Raw genomic sequence first — 16,966 nt, forward strand, 5'->3', positions numbered from 1 at the left:
TTCTCGTGTTGTACTTCCTGTAAATGGTGAATCACAATCCTTCAGGGCTTAGAGAAGTGCTGCCTAGCTTGGCTTCTAGATTACCCTCCATCCTAAGCACCATGATCCTCCACATATCCCTGATAAGACTCATACTTCTTGTCTAGTCTGTCTCAATGCTGTCTTGGCTCAGGCATCACTTGAGGGGGGATTTAAGGGGATTTTCCCGCAAGGCATCTTATCTCGTTGGGGAACAAGAATCGGGGGAATCTTCAGACTCTCGGGATTCTCCACGTGGAAGCTCCTCTTATTGCCATGTTTTTAGTTTTTAGTACTATGTGTTTGATTTGAAAAGCTAGTCTGTGATTGTTTGTTTGTTTGTTTATTTTATTTATTCACGGTTAAAAACACATACAGAGTGTGCCCGCATTCAGCTAATAGCTGTTTTTCAGCGAGGCCGTGATATACATTAAAACAATAGATAAAAACAATGAAATACAATTAAACAAAACATAAACAAGATTGAACACATTTACAGTATTGAAAGGAAGAAAAATACAAGGAAAAAAAAACCAAGAAAAAGAAACCGTAGTAACCATGTAGTGACATAAGAGGACATAGGTTAATATTCAATATCTACATGATGAAAGAAGAGAGCCGATATTTTCAATTTTACAGATCTCTTTACCAAAAAATTTCAAATCTGTTATAAGTCTGAGATTGTTGGGCAATGTATTAAAAAGCTTTGATGCATGATATAATGGGCTAAGTTGAAGAAAATTTGTGTGAGGTCTTGGAAGAGCAATTTGTGAGTTAGCATGACGAAGGGCATAGCCAACATCACTATTGAATTCGATCAATGAAGATAAAACAGGTGGGCCGAGATTTGAAGTAAGTTAAACAGATTAACCAAAGCCTGTTTGACCCAGTATTCTTTCAGCTGATCAATCTTGAGGGTTTCAAAGAGAGCTTCAGTGTGAAATCTACTATTCACTCCAAGTACAGATCTTAAACATCTATTTTGTAAAGTCTGCAGCTGTTTTAACCGAGTTTGTCGACCATTCATCCAAATAGTGCTGCAGTAAGTGAAGTGAGGCTGGATTAAGGTTTTGTAAAGTATTAACGCTATCTTTTCATCAGTGAACTGTCTTATTCGCTTTAAAGCAAAATACATCTTTAAAACCTTTTTCTTCACATTGTTAATTTGTGGAATCCATGAGAGATTACAATCCAGTAAGACCCCAAGATATTTGCATTCCATGACTCTAAATAATTTTTTGTTATTTAGACGAATATCAACATTACAGAAACGACTCAAGTTTGACTTTGAACCGATTAACATAAACTGACATTTGTCAACATTGAGTAGCAATTCATTATTTGAAAACCATGTCATAGCGGATTTCAGATCCTCATTGATTACTTTCTCTAAAGTTTCTGGATCTTTAGCAGCAAAGTACATACAAGTGTCATCTGCATACAGAGAAAGGGAACATTTTTTTACTGACTTACATAAATCATTCAAAGTGATAATGAACAGCAATGGCCCAAGGATACTTCCTTGGGGCACCCCGCTTGTTACTTGTCTGCTCTGTGACATGGTACCGTTAACTGAAGTGCATTGTTCCCTATCATGAAAATAATCCTGAAACCAGCGTAGTGAATTCTGATCAAAGCCATAGTATCGTAGTTTTTTCAGCAAAATCTCAAATGATATCAGATCAAACGCTTTTTCTAAGTCCAGCGTTACAATACCAACTACTTTCCTATTGTCTAAATTTCTACAGACATCTTCAGTGAGAGATAACAGTGCAGTCAAAGTGGAATGTTTTGGACGGAATCCATGTTGGTTATGACATAATAGGTCATTCTCAGAGAGGTAGTCATACACTTGATTAAACACAAGTTTTTCTAACACTTTAGATAGGACAGGTAAGACCGATATTGGTCTGTAGTTGCAGGGATTTGCTCTATCGCCACTTTTGTGAATAGGCGTTACCCGTGCTCTTTTCCACGCACCAGGAATTTTCCCTTTGCTTAAAGACGCATTGATAATGTGAGTTAGCGGTTCAACAATGTACTCTATAGAATCCTTTACAATACTAGCTGGTATTTGATCGAGGCCAGTGGCCTTATTCTTTGCAATGTCATGAATACATTTCAAAACATCATTGTTTGTTACTACCTTAAACTTAAACGTTGAATTTACTTGGCTCATATACTGATCCATATTACCACCAAATATTTTATTACATTTCCGCTTAGCTGCTAAATCAACAAAGTGATCATTCAAACAAGATGCAATATGTTTTGACCCAGCAATTTCCTCATTATCAATAATTATCTTTTGAATACCGCTTTCAGTAACATTTTTAGGCATGATACGTCTCAAAGATTTCCACATTGCATTTGATTTACCTTCATTGTTCAAAATGCTTTCCGAAACATATCTCTTTTTGGATCCCCTAATCATTGATGTGACAGAATTTCTAAGTTTCTTATACATTATCCAATCATTCTCTGACCCTGATCCTTTAGCTTTTCTTTTCATTCGATCTCTTTCTCGCATTGTACATAGGATTTCATTATTCATCCATGGTGTATCTTTTTGACGGACTCTTTTTCTTCTTAATGGGGCATGTTTATTTAAAACTAAATTGAACTTAGAGCACCATTTTTCAAAAGCACTTGTTGGATCAGGGTCAGAAAGCTTGTAATCTCATGGCTCAACAAAAGTAGGTCTCTTCCTTGACCTGATTATTACAATCCTACAAAGTTTAACCCTTTATGTGCCTAGGCACTGATATAGCTTTAACTTGCCAAGTGCTTTAATTAGCATTCAGTTTACCCCTCTAAACTTGACCTAATTATAAGTTAGCAAGCCCACTCAGGTGTTGGGGTGTGTCATAGTCAAACAAAAAGACATTTTGCAGTTAGTTTCGGGTGGGGGGTGTTTCATAAAGCTGTTCTTAAAGTTACGAAGGACTTAGGAACGACTGGTGATCAGTTCTGATGTGCTATACTTATCAGAATTTCCATAATTCAGCACGAGAACTGATCACCAGTCGTTCTTAAGTCCTTCGTAACTTTAAGAACAGCTTTATGAAACACCCCCCAAGCATCTCTGTCAGTTGGTAAAGAAAGCACTCCAGCTAGCATGCCATTCATCAAACAAGGCACATTGTGGGTTGAAATCAAGTTTAGTGCCATACCCAAGAGAAGAAGGGACAATCCAATCAAGTTAGATATCACTGGCAAATGAAGACAAATCTTTGATATTTACCATTTATGCCGGCATTTCACAAACACAGTATCTTCACGTTTACTCTCTAACACAGCCATTCCTACCCATACGTTCTGTTCATGTTGATGACGTTTCATAAACTTACTAACAACATTACTTCATGTCTGGCCAGCATGCATGATACATGATGCATTATTATTCTTACCATGCAACCACTGTACGCACACTAACCACTGTCTGTTAAGATGACATCACCAGATCTCTTGAATGCAGTCTGTCCAGTAATTGTGCACTTACTAACTCCAACTGATATTCAGTCATGCTGTTTGGATAAAAAGGAAAAAAAAAGGTGATGGAACAGTTATTACATGTGGAATTAACCTTTTATCAAGCTTGAAAGCAGTAGTGAATAAAAATTTTCTAAAGAAAATTTGATATGGTAACCCAGATTACTTGATATTGTAGCTTGAGTATTTTTTATAACAAGTATAACAAGGTTTGCTCTGTTAGATTAGAAAATAATCTGTTTTACATAGATGATTTCAATCATACATACACCCCCAAATATGCAGTCAATCTTTAAAGAGCAAATACCTTTTGATTATTAATGTAGTATTACATTATTGAAGGCAATGAAGATAAGTTTAACACCAGTAATTTCTATTAAATCAGCTCAAGGAGTAGCAAAAAGATTAAGATAATCAAAAGTTTTAGTATGAAGTGCAAGTCCAGTTTTTCTTACCCCACTTGTTAGGGTCAAACTATCTTAAGAGATTTGCATTATCACCAGAAGAACAGCAACCATGAAATAAAGATGTCGCCATTTCATCTACCACATTATCATGTTAACTTTGTCCTTTGCTATAGTGGAAGGCAGTATGGCTGTAGTAAACACACACATGTACACGAATTTCACATGCCGCTGTTGGTTAATGCCCCACCAAGAGTAATACCAGATCTCGTAGGACTTTTAACTTGTAAACATTAATTTGTTATCAAATTATTTCAACTGCTGCATTTTCTTTGTTTATTTTCTCTTTTTCCCTAGGTGAAATAGCCCCACCCAACTTTTAGTGCACATTCCCCTCAATGTTATTTTAATTTTTTCTATTTTTCCAAGTTCAGTTAAATTTCCTTGTTAGACCAAATTTTCAAAATTCCTCTCTTTTTTTATTCTAGTGTCTAGTAGTACTGCTGCTTTCATTGATTTCATATTTTGAGTTGCTCACTTTATTACCGTATGTTGTCTTTCCTCTGTGTATGAGTGTTGATTGTTGTGCGTCTCTTGTGCAAATCTTTTTCCTGTGTGTATGTTTTGTTTTCTGGATGTCGCAGAAGAGAAAAGAAACAATATTCATTAGTCTGTGTCACTTCATTCAAATCATTCCTCCATAAAAGATGAATGGTTTTCATTTCATGATCACCTTGTTGCCTAACAATTGTATGTCACTGCCCATCAAAATGTATTCATAAATATAGCTGCAAAGAAAAAAATTGTTCTGTTGTCCTATGTGCTTTCATTTTGACTAATTATTGTCCATCCCTGTCCTGTGACTAAAACAAAAAGCTGCTCTCTTATCGATTAAGTTTATTTTATATGATTTCCAAGAATTATCATTTAAGTTTCTCCTGCTCTATGTGCCCATGTTGTATCAATCCACCTCTCGCCCTTCCCCCTTCCGTCCCTCCTGTTCTGTCGTGTCCCCCCCCTTCCCTTTAAATGGAACTTACCCCCCTCCCTACAAACACACAAACAACCTCGACCCCAGCAAACTGAGTTGCAAACCAGTCAGTCAGAGACAAGGGGCATACGAGAGGAGATGGGGAGAGAGCTGGCCGCGGTCCAAGAGCGGCTGGAGGCGGAGGTTGAGCTGATGAGGAGGGAGAAGGAGGAACTGGAGAGTAAGAAGAGGAAGATTGATGCCTCCCTGGAAGAGCTTGAGGGCAGGGTCAGAGATATGGAGCAGAAGCTGCAGACAATAGAGGTTTGTTCATGAAATCTCAGTAACCTCTCTCCACATGTTCCTGGGGATTCCCCCCCCCCTTTTGTCTTTCCTGTTTATTATAAACACAGAGATGCCAACCAATACGATTATATTTAGTATGATAAACAGAATGAAATACGATACTTCAATATCACCTCTTGAAAAATACGGCTTTCCATCTTTCGAATATAAAAGTAAATCAAGCCTTTTTTTAACATCTGAAAACTGCGGAAAACCATCACATAGAAAGACGTGCTACAAAATTCCTGTAACCCCTACAAAAACGTTGAACAATGAGCCAAATAGCTAGGAAATACGCAGATGCTTTACAGTTTTTCTCATCAGTGTTGATGAAGAAGCAACATTTTGCTTGCCCATTTTTACCAGGGAAACATTTTACTGGTACAGTTCCAACGGGCGTGTAGTGGTGTCAAGATTTCATGAAAATTTTATTTTCCTCGCAAAAATGTGTGGTTCTGTTTAGGATATTCCATTTGCTTTTTTACGTCAAGAAGTTGGCATCTCTGTAAATGAACATTTTGTCAAAATGGCTTTGAAAAATGTTTTGCTCATTGTAAGAAATTAAGTTGCTTGATGATGATGTATGTCTACATCAGCCACAACTACATTGTATGACAAACCAATGTGTTATCAAGCAAGGTTGATTAATGGTATAGTGTGTGTGCACCATGCTACCAGTGTTTTCTGCAGTTTGCATTTGAATCTAAAAGAATATTAATCCAATATTATGTTCACATCTGTATATTTCATAGGCAGAAGAAAGAAATTCAAGACTTCGGTGATTAAAGGGGACCTCCGGATGATTTTCAGACTTTTACATTTGATCAACTATAAATCAGTTAAACTGAGTAAAGAGTTTCAGAATTCATAGTGATTGGGATGAGAAATGAGAATGTTTTCAAAATTTATAACAAATTGCAATGAACAAGGATGATGACATGGCAGCCTCACCATAAGAATGCATGAGTTGGGGCTCACGAAGCAGAACAAAAGAAGAAGGCATGCATAGATTCTTCACAGGTGAACTTGTTGAGCAAGTGGTATTGTAATGGAATTGCACTGCTACATTTCTGAAATATATGAGGCTCTGATGTCATCAACACTGTTCAGTGTAATTTGTTTAAGATTTTCAATTTATTGGTTTCTCTGCTCAAGGACCACGACAAATTCAATGAATCTAAACATGGAGCTGTTGATTTATGCACTACATGATGTGAAATTATGAAAATCGTCCGGAATGTCCCTTTAAGAATATGGAAGATAGTCACATCTGAGAGTCAGTAAAGGAATTCATTGTGCTTTGTTTTGTATTGCCGTATTCAAAACTAAAAATTTAACTGCAATGACATCAATTGATGATATGAAAGTGGGGACGACACAAACCGATGATGTTTTTTTTTGTGTGTGTGTGCCATCACAGATTTGCAAGCAAAATAAATCTAATAACAAGTAATGATGTTTTCTCTCTTCAAAACTTTAAGGCAACTTGAAATCCATCTCAAAAGAGATTTGGCCTGAATCTGACTATCAAAGTCAATCAGACAAGAAGTAAGATTACGTTTTGCTGTTCATCGAATTTGCACCATGCAGGAGGAGAAGGTAACTCTAGAGGGCGGCCTCCAGAAAGCCACAGAAGAGAGGGACCGTTTGAGGGAGGAGCGAGATGTGGCGCTGGCCGAGAAGCAGCGGCTGATCTCGGACAAGGCCGAGCTTGGCCTCAAGCAGGACGAGGCTGAGCTCAAACAGAGACAGGTCCAGGACCTGCTGGACCGAGAGTCTCAGGCCAAGATCGACGTAAGTCCAGCGTGCAGTCGGCTGCGAGGGGCAGGCTTACCCACCAAAGTTAGAGGGGAGGGTCAAAGGACCACCCCTTTTGCTAGACTTGTTACCACCTGCTGCCTCCCAGCCTGGCTGCGCGTCTGTGTCCTTTTTGCGCCGACATCGTGGCTACGCTGTAGAACCTGCCTTCGTCTCTGTCACTCACCCTCTGTCTGTGTTCATCCCGAGTCCAGTCGATCTGTGCCTCTCTTCTCCTCACCTCTGTCCAATCGTTGCTCATCTGTGTCAGACCTATGAACTCTGATTGTACAATCTGTGTCTCTTGATCTCCCAATGTAGTCTTTGTACCAGACTGTTCTCATCTATCTTATTCTTCCGCTTGTGTTTACCTTACGTATAATGTATTGTGTTGACTTTATTCTCTGTTTGTCACGTTCTCCCTGTCAATAAACTCTGCTTTGTATCACCTGTGTCTGTGTCTCCAGGTTTCATGGAGAGTCAGATGCCTCTTGTGTGGTTTGTTGTACTCTGTGTGTCCTGTGGTCATTGTAACCCCTCCCCTCTTCCCCCCCCCCCTTTGTTTTCAAGTTCCCTTTTTTTCTCATTCTTCATTGTTCTTGTTGTTTTTTTTTTGTCTTTTCCTCAAGCCATAGTATTTGTCACTCCCACCTCATGTTATTTTCCATATCCCTGACTTCATACTCCAACATTGTCTTTTATAAAAGTCCTTGGAATGCAGCTCAGTTTTTCTTTTTAGTTTTTTTATTTGCCATTTTTCTGCATCTTTTATGAGTTAAGATTATAAGGCTGTTGTAACGCTTTTATCACAGTCACACTTTGACAGAAAATATATGTACGTACACTTGTAACATATCGGTGCTAGAAATGCCATTGTCAAAACACATGCATGTTCATATCAAAGTTGAGTTGCTACTTGTTAAGTTTCCATGGCAGGTCACAGAGTGGATTTTCACATTGTGCTCATTGGCAGAGAAGACCATAAGAGCTGTAGTTTTCTGTGTGTCTGGGACCAGTGCCAATGCCGATATATAAACCAAATTAATGCCAGTTTACATATTTCTCTCTCCCATATATCTCTCCTGCCTCTTCAAAGGACATCTCTCACTTTTAACCATATTGTTTCTTATCTTATTTCTCTCTCCCATTGCTTCCTCTAACTTTTATCGTGGTATTCTTCCGCTGTTAAATATTTTGCGATGACAGTTTGTGTATGTATTAATATATATGTATGTGTATTTATATCTTACTGTATTTGAGGAACTCACCAACATGATGAAAATATATGTTGCCACCTTGTGTTCATGTTATATTTGACATTTACCTGTGAGATGTTGCAGTGAAGGAATCATTCCTGATAGCTTTCAGAGTCCCGTGGTGTCACGTTTTGATTTGGTGCATTCTTCCTGCAGGCCATCAAGGCAACGGAAGAAGTGAAGGCCACCCTGGAACGAGTGACGTCGGAGCGAGATAGCGCCCTCAAGGAGCGGACGGAGGCCCTGGCCCAGGCGCAGGAGCGGCAGATGAAGCTGGAGACGAAGACGCAGGAGGCGGAGGGACTGCGCAAGGAGCGGGCGGAGACACAGGTCCTGGCCCAGGATCGGCTGACGAGGGTGGAAGCCATGGAGGAGGAACGTAAGATACTCCAGAAGGAGCATGCGGAGGCCAAGAGCAGGGCGGAGGTCCTGGAGAAGGACTTGGACGAGATCCGGCGGGAGAGGACGGAGGTGACCGCCCAGGCCCAGGAGGGTAGGATCAAGCTGGAGACCAAGGAGAAGGAGCTGGAAGGATTAAAGAAAGAGTTGGAGAAACAGAGACAGAAGGAAGAACTGATGGCTCAGGCAACCAAGGAGGGAGAGCAGAGTATGACTGACCTCCAGAAACAATTGTGAGTTCTTCTCGTCTTCTCTTCCTTCTTCCTTCGAAATCTTGTTGCTTTGATGTTAATGATCTTTCCAAACACCACAAGCTTTCCTGAAATTACAAGTGTGTTCTGAATTTAGTCAAAACACTATTATTATGTGCACAAGATCACTCATGTACAATTTCTCTCACTTCTTCCATTTTCTGATAAGCAGCCAATGTTTATTTTCAGACATATGTCACATCATTCAAGGGCTGTCAGGACAGAACGTTTTGTCTTGCAGCATCTAATAACCTCAGAGAATCAGTTGTGCTAGTTATTTATTTATTTATTTTTTTAAATATTTTTTTGCTGTTACACCTTTATAGCTTGATAAGCTCACTATGCGAGGTTGTGAAAGTACAGTGACAGCAATGTGTACAAGTATGAACACATAAGGAGAGGTAAATTCCAATGTGACTGGACTTTCCAGAATAGAATTGTCCACACCAGGGCCCTATTTCATAAAGCTGTTCATAAAGTTACGAAAGACTTACGAACGACTGGTGACTAGTTCTGATGTGCTATACTTATCAGAATTTCTATAATTCAGCACAAGAACTGATCACCAGTCATTTGTAAGTCATTCGTAACTTTACGAACAGCGTTATGAAACACCCCCCTGAAAGCAGAATCAAAATATGAAATGTGTGCCACATTTCCTGCTTCTACGTATGGTTTGGTATCGATAGACATAGTCTATAGATCCATGCACATGTTGAAGAAGGAAAGATGACAAACAGTATTGTGTGCATTTCAGCAACAAAGTTCATTCAGATTAGTGACAGCAAAAAGTCACTCAAACTTGACATCATTTTGTGTTCAGATGATATATTAGTGCTCATAACAAGAATGACAACTTAACCCATTGTGTGCTTTGAGTGATGATTAGCACAAAAAACCCCACCATATAGCCCTTTACCCACTGTCCAAAGTCTGTGACACAGAAAGGGTTAAATCATGTGGACCTCTTGTCATCATCTAGGATCGAGAAGGGACAAGATTTGGAGTTATCAAGGTCACAGGTGGGGCAGCTGGAGGAGAAATCCTCGTCATTACAGAGCCAGCTAGAGGAACTTCAGAGAGTATCAGATGACAAGTTGAGGCAGGTGAGTCTATGCGAGCCCTGCAGTGTGTTTCAGCACATGCCAGTATAGTTTGGAACATGAGTTGTATTCAGGTGTGAGTTTCTTCACTTTGTCTCCCTCTGCCCGGAAAGCAGTTAATGACAGGTTCGAGTCCCACTGGTTCCTTTTTTTCCGACATGTTTGTTAATTTACAGATCAGCAGTTGCGATCTGAACAAATTTGATTTGTAGAGGGAGACAAAGTGAAGAAATATGCACGTGAACCTTCACCCCTCTGAATAATATCTTTCTTTCATGAGTTGTATTTTTGAACAGATTATCAAACATTTCACAATTTTGCTTTCTCGTTCTGTGTGCCTGTATTTATCTCTTAAGTCATATTTGTCTCTTGTGTCATTCACTACATACATAGTATTGTTATTTAAACTTGGAAGTCTGAAGTGATATATATTTGTATAATCCCCTCAATTTGAGCTCTTCCTTTAAACAAAGAAAGCAAAACTTCCAAGAATTGTGTTTGACATAAAGCAAACTGTAACCAGAAGCAAAAAGTTAAGTGCTGCTTTGTTGTGAGTTATAGCTTCCTGTATTGATAAATTTAGTGTGTGACATGCCATATTTTTATACAAGAACTATCATGCAGGTATCGTGTATGTATTTAAGTTAGCACAACATAGTGATGCTAAATCTTTTTTGGCCTGCTGCCCTTACATAAACAGATGGAGCAAAGTATGTCTGAAATCAAAGCGTCCCTTGATGCTGTTAATGCGGAAAAGGAAGCAATTGTGAGCGAGAAGAGTGGACTCGTAAATAACGCGCAAGAAAAGGACCAGGAGTGCTGCAGATTGCAGGGAGAGGTCTCGTCTCTCGAGCAGAGAGTCCAGGGGTATGAGAGGCAGCTGTCCGAGTCCCAAATGTCATCGTCCAGCGAGAAGGAGGCTCTGGACAGTGAAAGAACTAAACTGACCGCCCAGGTGCAGGAGAGGGAGCAAGAGTGTGAGAAACTCAGGGGAGAGGTGGCTGGGCTCCGCTCCAAGGTGGAGGGGTACGAGTCCAAGCTGAGCTCGCTGGACTCACTGTCCAAGGAAAAGAGCGAAGGGGAGGATGAGAAGACGAGACTGACCGGTCAGATCCAAGAGAGGGATGCTGAGAGCACCAAGCTACGAGAAGAGGTGGCAAGCCTCAAACAACAAGTAGAGAGCTACCAGTCACAGCTTGAGATGGCCAAGGATGCATCGGTCCAGGGAGAGGACAACATCGGGGTGCTGCAAGCTCAGCTGTGAGTACTGTAAAACCAGGCATTTTTTTGCGTGCATGAAACTTTCGTGAATTTTGCGAGGAGCCACGATTTCTGAAAGTAAAATGTTCATCAAAGTTTTTGTCTGCACCATCCAGTGCATAAGTATCCTCATAATTTTTTAGTTTTTGCAAGTCTTGAATGTTTCATGCCGCGAAAAAGGTTGTCTGCTCCAATTCATAAAAGTTTCATGCCAAGAACGTGCCTGGTTTCACATTATCTGTTGTCAAGGGAACGCCAGTATGAACAGTATGAATCCCTTTATGAGTCATATCAAATTGTCTGTGACAGTGCTTTTCACAGGATTTTTCCATAATTCCACCTCATAATCTGATCCTGTGTACTTCTTTGCAAAACAAGCTGCAAACAATGCTCTGTCAGTTCGGAAAGAGAATAGCAAAGATAATGACATTTATGGCCTTTTGCATTGTACTCACATCATATTTCAAAGCCAAAGTAAACAGAAGAGATTGTAAAGGAAGTGAGAAGCACCTTAAGTGCCAAATTTATGTTGAACATCATGTAACACTCTGATCGTAATTTAAGTCAGTCTCATTTGTGTATTTTCATTTGAAGAAGTAATGTATCAGCATACAGAGATTATGCCACAGTGTTAATACAATTGGTAGAAAAAATGATATCTCCCTCTACCCTGTACATTGGCCATTAAGTTTTGAATCTGCCACATTGTGTGCAGGCCAGCATGTTAACCCACTGCGTGCCACTTTTTTCATAGACTGCAATGTATGAATGCTGTTGGAAAACATTGTGGTTTTCAAGCCACACAACTTCATATAGAAGCATTTATTCTACAATTGCAGTATAGCATAGTTGTAGAGAAAATTGTAAGGTCTGCTGTGATGTGAATTTTATGACACATTGATGCTTTCAATGTACTGTGGCATATTGTGATTTATTGATTGGTTTGTGCACAGTGCTTCGTTTGAGCAAAATATGCAAAGTTGGCAAGTTGTCAGCTGTGTTGGGCATGCCAAAGGTGGTACACAAAGAGTTTATGCTCTCTTTTCTCTTTCTTCCACAATGGTCCTTCTGTGTGGTCTACAGGATGGAGGCAAGACACGCCCTGACCACGGAGCAGGAAAAAGTGAGCGCGCTGGAGACTGAGAAGAGTAACATCCAGCAGGACATCACGGCCTTACAGACGGCCAACAAGGAGAAGGAACAGGTGTGTGCTGGAGGAGAACCTCAATATCTACAAAGTATCACATACATTGTATTTTCACTGAAGGAGAATACCTCAATATCTGGTATCACACTCCACTATAGGAGTACCTCAATATCCAGTGTCTCCTACAGTGTGAGAAGACTTGCAAGTAATAATTTACCCCCCAAAAAATAAAACAAAACAAAACAAAACAAAACAAAACAAAACAACAAAACAAAACAAAACAAAACAAAACAACAAAACAAAACAAAACAAAACAACAAAAACAAAAAAAACCTTGAAAGAAATACAGATTTGTATTTATCCCTTAAGCTTTTGCTTTCAGTAGTTTGTAGTGCCACAAAGTCAGTTTATATCAGCCCACTCTTCCTTTTGTCCGTTTGTTGACATTCCTTTTTAAAATGCTAAAGGTTTGAGAGATGAGTAAGAAGAGAGAAATTCCCGAGCTCTTGTGTTGAATTTTGTGGGTAATATTAAAGCAATGGTGTTTAGATTTCAATGGTATTCCTATCAGCTGTGTCAGTGTAAATATGTCAAGTGCAGTTCATACATTTTAGTTCTCATATGCATACACGTACCATGTGCAAGTACTATTATTCCGTGGTAGCTGCTGTGATTCAGCACTACCTGAGTCCAAAAACCTGGCAAACTTTCAATCATTTCACCTTCCGAATCCCCCCAGTATCTTAAAGGTTTCCCTCAAGGCTGTTTGATAAAGAGCATCACTGATTTTTCTCAAAATGAGAGTTTTCAAACAAAAGTTTGGGTTTACAGCTTACTCTTGAGTCAGAGACTGCATTCATGAACTGCTGGCTGCCATTTCTGTGATAGTAAAGTTGCACCTAAGGGTTTTGACTAAGCTTTACTACCATTATTTTGCATTTATAACCTTAATTCATGGGAATTTCAGTGATACATATTTCTGTCACCAAGGCGACTAGACCAAACCAGCTATGTTTTGATTTGTAAGAATCCCTATTTAACTTCCCTTCCCTACAAGACTTGTGTTCTTTTTGACATTGATTGTCCCTCCTTTCTTTTTTTCCATCCATCCAATGCACCTGACTATCTTCATTTCTTGTTCAATTTTCTTGATACTGATAAACAGTTGGCACAGAGGAATGCAGACTTGAGCGATGAGCTGGAGACAGTCACGAACCAGTGAGTATTGTTCAAGGAAAAGAATATCTAGACCAGACTCTAACCAAGAGTTTCCCTTTTTAACCCGTTGAGGACAAGTCCCGAGTATACTCGGGCAAGCGTCTATAGGAAATGCGTGTTGTAGCAAACTCTAACCGTCCTCAATGGGTTAACACGGCTACTGTTGAAGATGGCACCAGCTACACATTTTTTGTACTTAACCGTGGTGAAAGTATATGGTACTCTGTTTTCAGAGTAGTCAACATAACATGAACCAACTGAATGATTAGCCAGCCATATTTGCTTCTTATATCACTTGAAACACACACACAAATGACATGCTGAAAATATAAAATGGGATGCGCTGGAGATTGTCTATTTATAAAAAGTCTAGTAAACACTGAGATGAGGTGAATAAAAGTTCACCTTAAAAATGCCTCATTTGCTCATGCATTGAAATCTCTACATTGAATGAAGTTGATTGTCAATCCAAAACAGTAAGTTTGACTTTAAACCCATCTAATTTTCCCATGGAGAAGAAGAAGGAGAAGAAGAAGAAGAAGAAAAAAAAAAGAGAAGTGGAGTTTGAAAATGACAGCTGAAGTCAAGCAGTGTCTTTTCATAATTTGGTGCAGTTCGTCATTGCAAAGGTGATGTCAAGTTCAGTGTGGTCAGGATGTGCTTTTTGTTCATTAAACCCTTAGCCTACGAAAACCTAGTTTGTACCTTGTAAGGTCAATGGACATTTCAGATTTACGGCATTCAGAATAGGGAAGGGAATGGTTGATATGGAAGTTCAGTGACTGATCCTGTTGACGTCAGCATGATGGCAGTCATCAATCAATTGAGGAATGAAGTAGACCGTTCTGACAGAAACCTGTCACAGTGTGGTTGACCTCTGGAGCAGCATGGCTAGAAGGCCAGCCAAATCTAACAGATTGAAACCATGAAATGTTACAGAGCTCTAGGAAGTTGGAGAATGAGAAGTGTTTCCTCTCTCATAGACTGACTCCTTCCTGATTCTCAAACTCTTTGTGGCTCCATAAAGAAGCCAAGTATTTGCTGTAGAAAGCTGGGTCTGTCATCTAGCAAAACAGTTTATAGAGTGTGATAGGTCCTCGGAACAATTTACTTACCTTTGTTGGACCGTTGGATGGGAAATCACAGAAAGTTGCAGGTACAGTTATTTGTGAGTATCTTTCTCTTGACTGAAGGTATATCAGTGCACAAAAACAGCAGAATGTTGGTATGTGATGGTGATGTGCTTATTACCAGTACACATGTATTTAGATGTTAGAAAAATCTTGAGACCAATCTATGTGTGATACACTTTTTGATATCAGTGTGGTGGATTCATAACTAAGTGTTGCGAGGATTTGCAGTATTTTTATATAAAGCATCCACAATGTCTCAAAGATGCTTGAGTAATGGAATGTAGCGATGGATTCAAGTAATGTGTTTCAAAATATTATTGTTATCGGATACAGCAATTTAGGAAAGAACTTAAAAAGAAGCCTGTCTTTCATCAGCAGGCAGGAAAGTGTGCAAAGGTTTTTGACAGTGTCCTGCTATCACTCTAAATGCAGCCCAACCAGTGCAAGTCTTGTTTTACTGCAGAGAGTACAAAAGTAGACAACTTTGCACAGAGCTGAACTGCAATGTTGATGAATATGCTGTCTATTGTATCATTCTGCAAGGCTCTCACAAACTGTGAAACTATCCTACACCGTTGTTTCAGTTGCACTACATAATTTGCATAGTTTTCTTTTCCCACAATGCATTGCATAGCTGTGCCTACTATGACTAGCTGCTTGTCTAGTAGCACTGAGTTGTGACTCCACTGCCTCAGACTTTGGATCAGCCTTTCACCTAATATGTTGACACTTCCTTTATGGTGGATTTGTAAAATTGTGACCAGATACTTTTCTTAAGGAGGGAAACCCACAAGTGCTTGTTGTCCTCTGTCTTAATTTTGCATCGCCACCCTTTTTTCATCAAACAGGCTGGAGTCGAGATCAGCTGACTTTGAGATGGAGAGAGAGACGCTGCAGAGCACCCTAGACTTCACCCACTCGGTGGTGGCAGAGAAGGACCGGGAGATCGCCCAGTACAAGCAAGAGGTGAGTGGTAGGCAGGGGAGAATTGACACCGAGGGGTCTGTTTCATAAAGATGTTTGGATCATTCTACATTTTGCAATAAGTGAACTTAAGATGAATTCTTTCTTCTGCGTTTCAATAGCTGTTTAGTATTTTTCTTGGCTGCAGTATTAGTGTTTGCATTTCTTGCAATCTATTTCAAAGCTGTTTTTGAGACAGGCCCCACAAAATGACACATACATAAAAATAGTCTCATTCTTTCTCAATATCGTATTTCTTTGTGTGTGTGTGTGTGTGTGTGTGTGTGTGTGTGTGTGTTCCAAACAGTGACTAAATGATGAGAATAAGGAATATCTTGACTTCAGTGAAATGTCAACCTATCTGCAAATTATAACACTCTTTTTGTACAATCTGTTTCCAATAGCATTTATGCACTGAGTAGGACATTAAAGTACATTATAAATGACATCGTTTTCTACAGAGACACAATGTCTATGTCTGTAGACAGATTCTCTGTTTTTGTGCGCAAAATAAAAAAAAAAGAATCATTAACTTTTGAAAGGATTTCATTTTGTATTTCTTTCTCTCTTTTATGCCGTGTGAGAGATTTTTCATGCCCTTTGAGCTCTCAAACTGAATGGTAAAGGGCATTCATTTTAAATATCCCCTAATTACTATTACAGTACTCTCCGCATAATCGGGTAGGCTCGGGCAGAGCGTTTCTTACCCGATTAAGCGGAGTACCCGATTAACAGAAGAACACGCGTCTCATTCACAATGGACACGCACAATGTGTATTTATATGCATTGTACACTGCACCAAACACCTACACTGTATGCGTAACATGCGTGCTTGCATTGCGCATTATGCATACCTTACACTTGCTCAGTCACGAGCAATAATTTACACTCTTTTTATGGACAAATATGTCTTCAGAAAACTTTGTCGTTTGACTATAGACTCCTCGCTAACACGCAGGGGTTTCCCGAAATGAATACGTCTCTTTGCGTGCACTAGTAACGTAGAACGTCGGGTTACTTTTCGAGAATTGATTGGGGTAAAGCAAAATTATGGAGCTGGTGCATGGCCTGATTTTCGTTGCAAACTTCTCGTATTGTAAATGTTGTTGCGGCGCAAGGGAGGAGCGCAAGTGTGTTCAGCTCCTGTCTGTCTATGCAATTGTGAGTGCCAGCTACATGTGTGATGTTGGTTTACATGTGGCAAATCGG

The 16,966-nt window shown here is 39.6% G+C and overlaps 1 protein-coding gene across 1 annotated transcript in view; it reads left to right on the plus strand.

Annotated features, from left to right (window-relative positions):
* The window catches only part of LOC139736695 (uncharacterized), an 84,953-nt gene that overhangs the window by 60,825 nt on the left and 7,162 nt on the right, over positions 1–16,966 (plus strand). The window contains exons 17-24 of the mRNA XM_071647442.1: positions 4,993–5,208; positions 6,820–7,023; positions 8,439–8,914; positions 9,915–10,038; positions 10,736–11,295; positions 12,379–12,499; positions 13,608–13,660; positions 15,642–15,759. Of these exons, the coding sequence (XP_071503543.1) occupies positions 4,993–5,208; positions 6,820–7,023; positions 8,439–8,914; positions 9,915–10,038; positions 10,736–11,295; positions 12,379–12,499; positions 13,608–13,660; positions 15,642–15,759 (1,872 nt within the window). The remainder of the gene's footprint in view (positions 1–4,992; positions 5,209–6,819; positions 7,024–8,438; positions 8,915–9,914; positions 10,039–10,735; positions 11,296–12,378; positions 12,500–13,607; positions 13,661–15,641; positions 15,760–16,966) is intronic.

The sequence above is a fragment of the Diadema antillarum genome, unplaced genomic scaffold (genome assembly GCF_040938485.1).
Source record: "Diadema antillarum isolate AM-2024a unplaced genomic scaffold, OU_Dant_1.0 seq00000662_RagTag, whole genome shotgun sequence".
NCBI classification, from domain to species: domain Eukaryota; kingdom Metazoa; phylum Echinodermata; class Echinoidea; order Diadematoida; family Diadematidae; genus Diadema; species Diadema antillarum.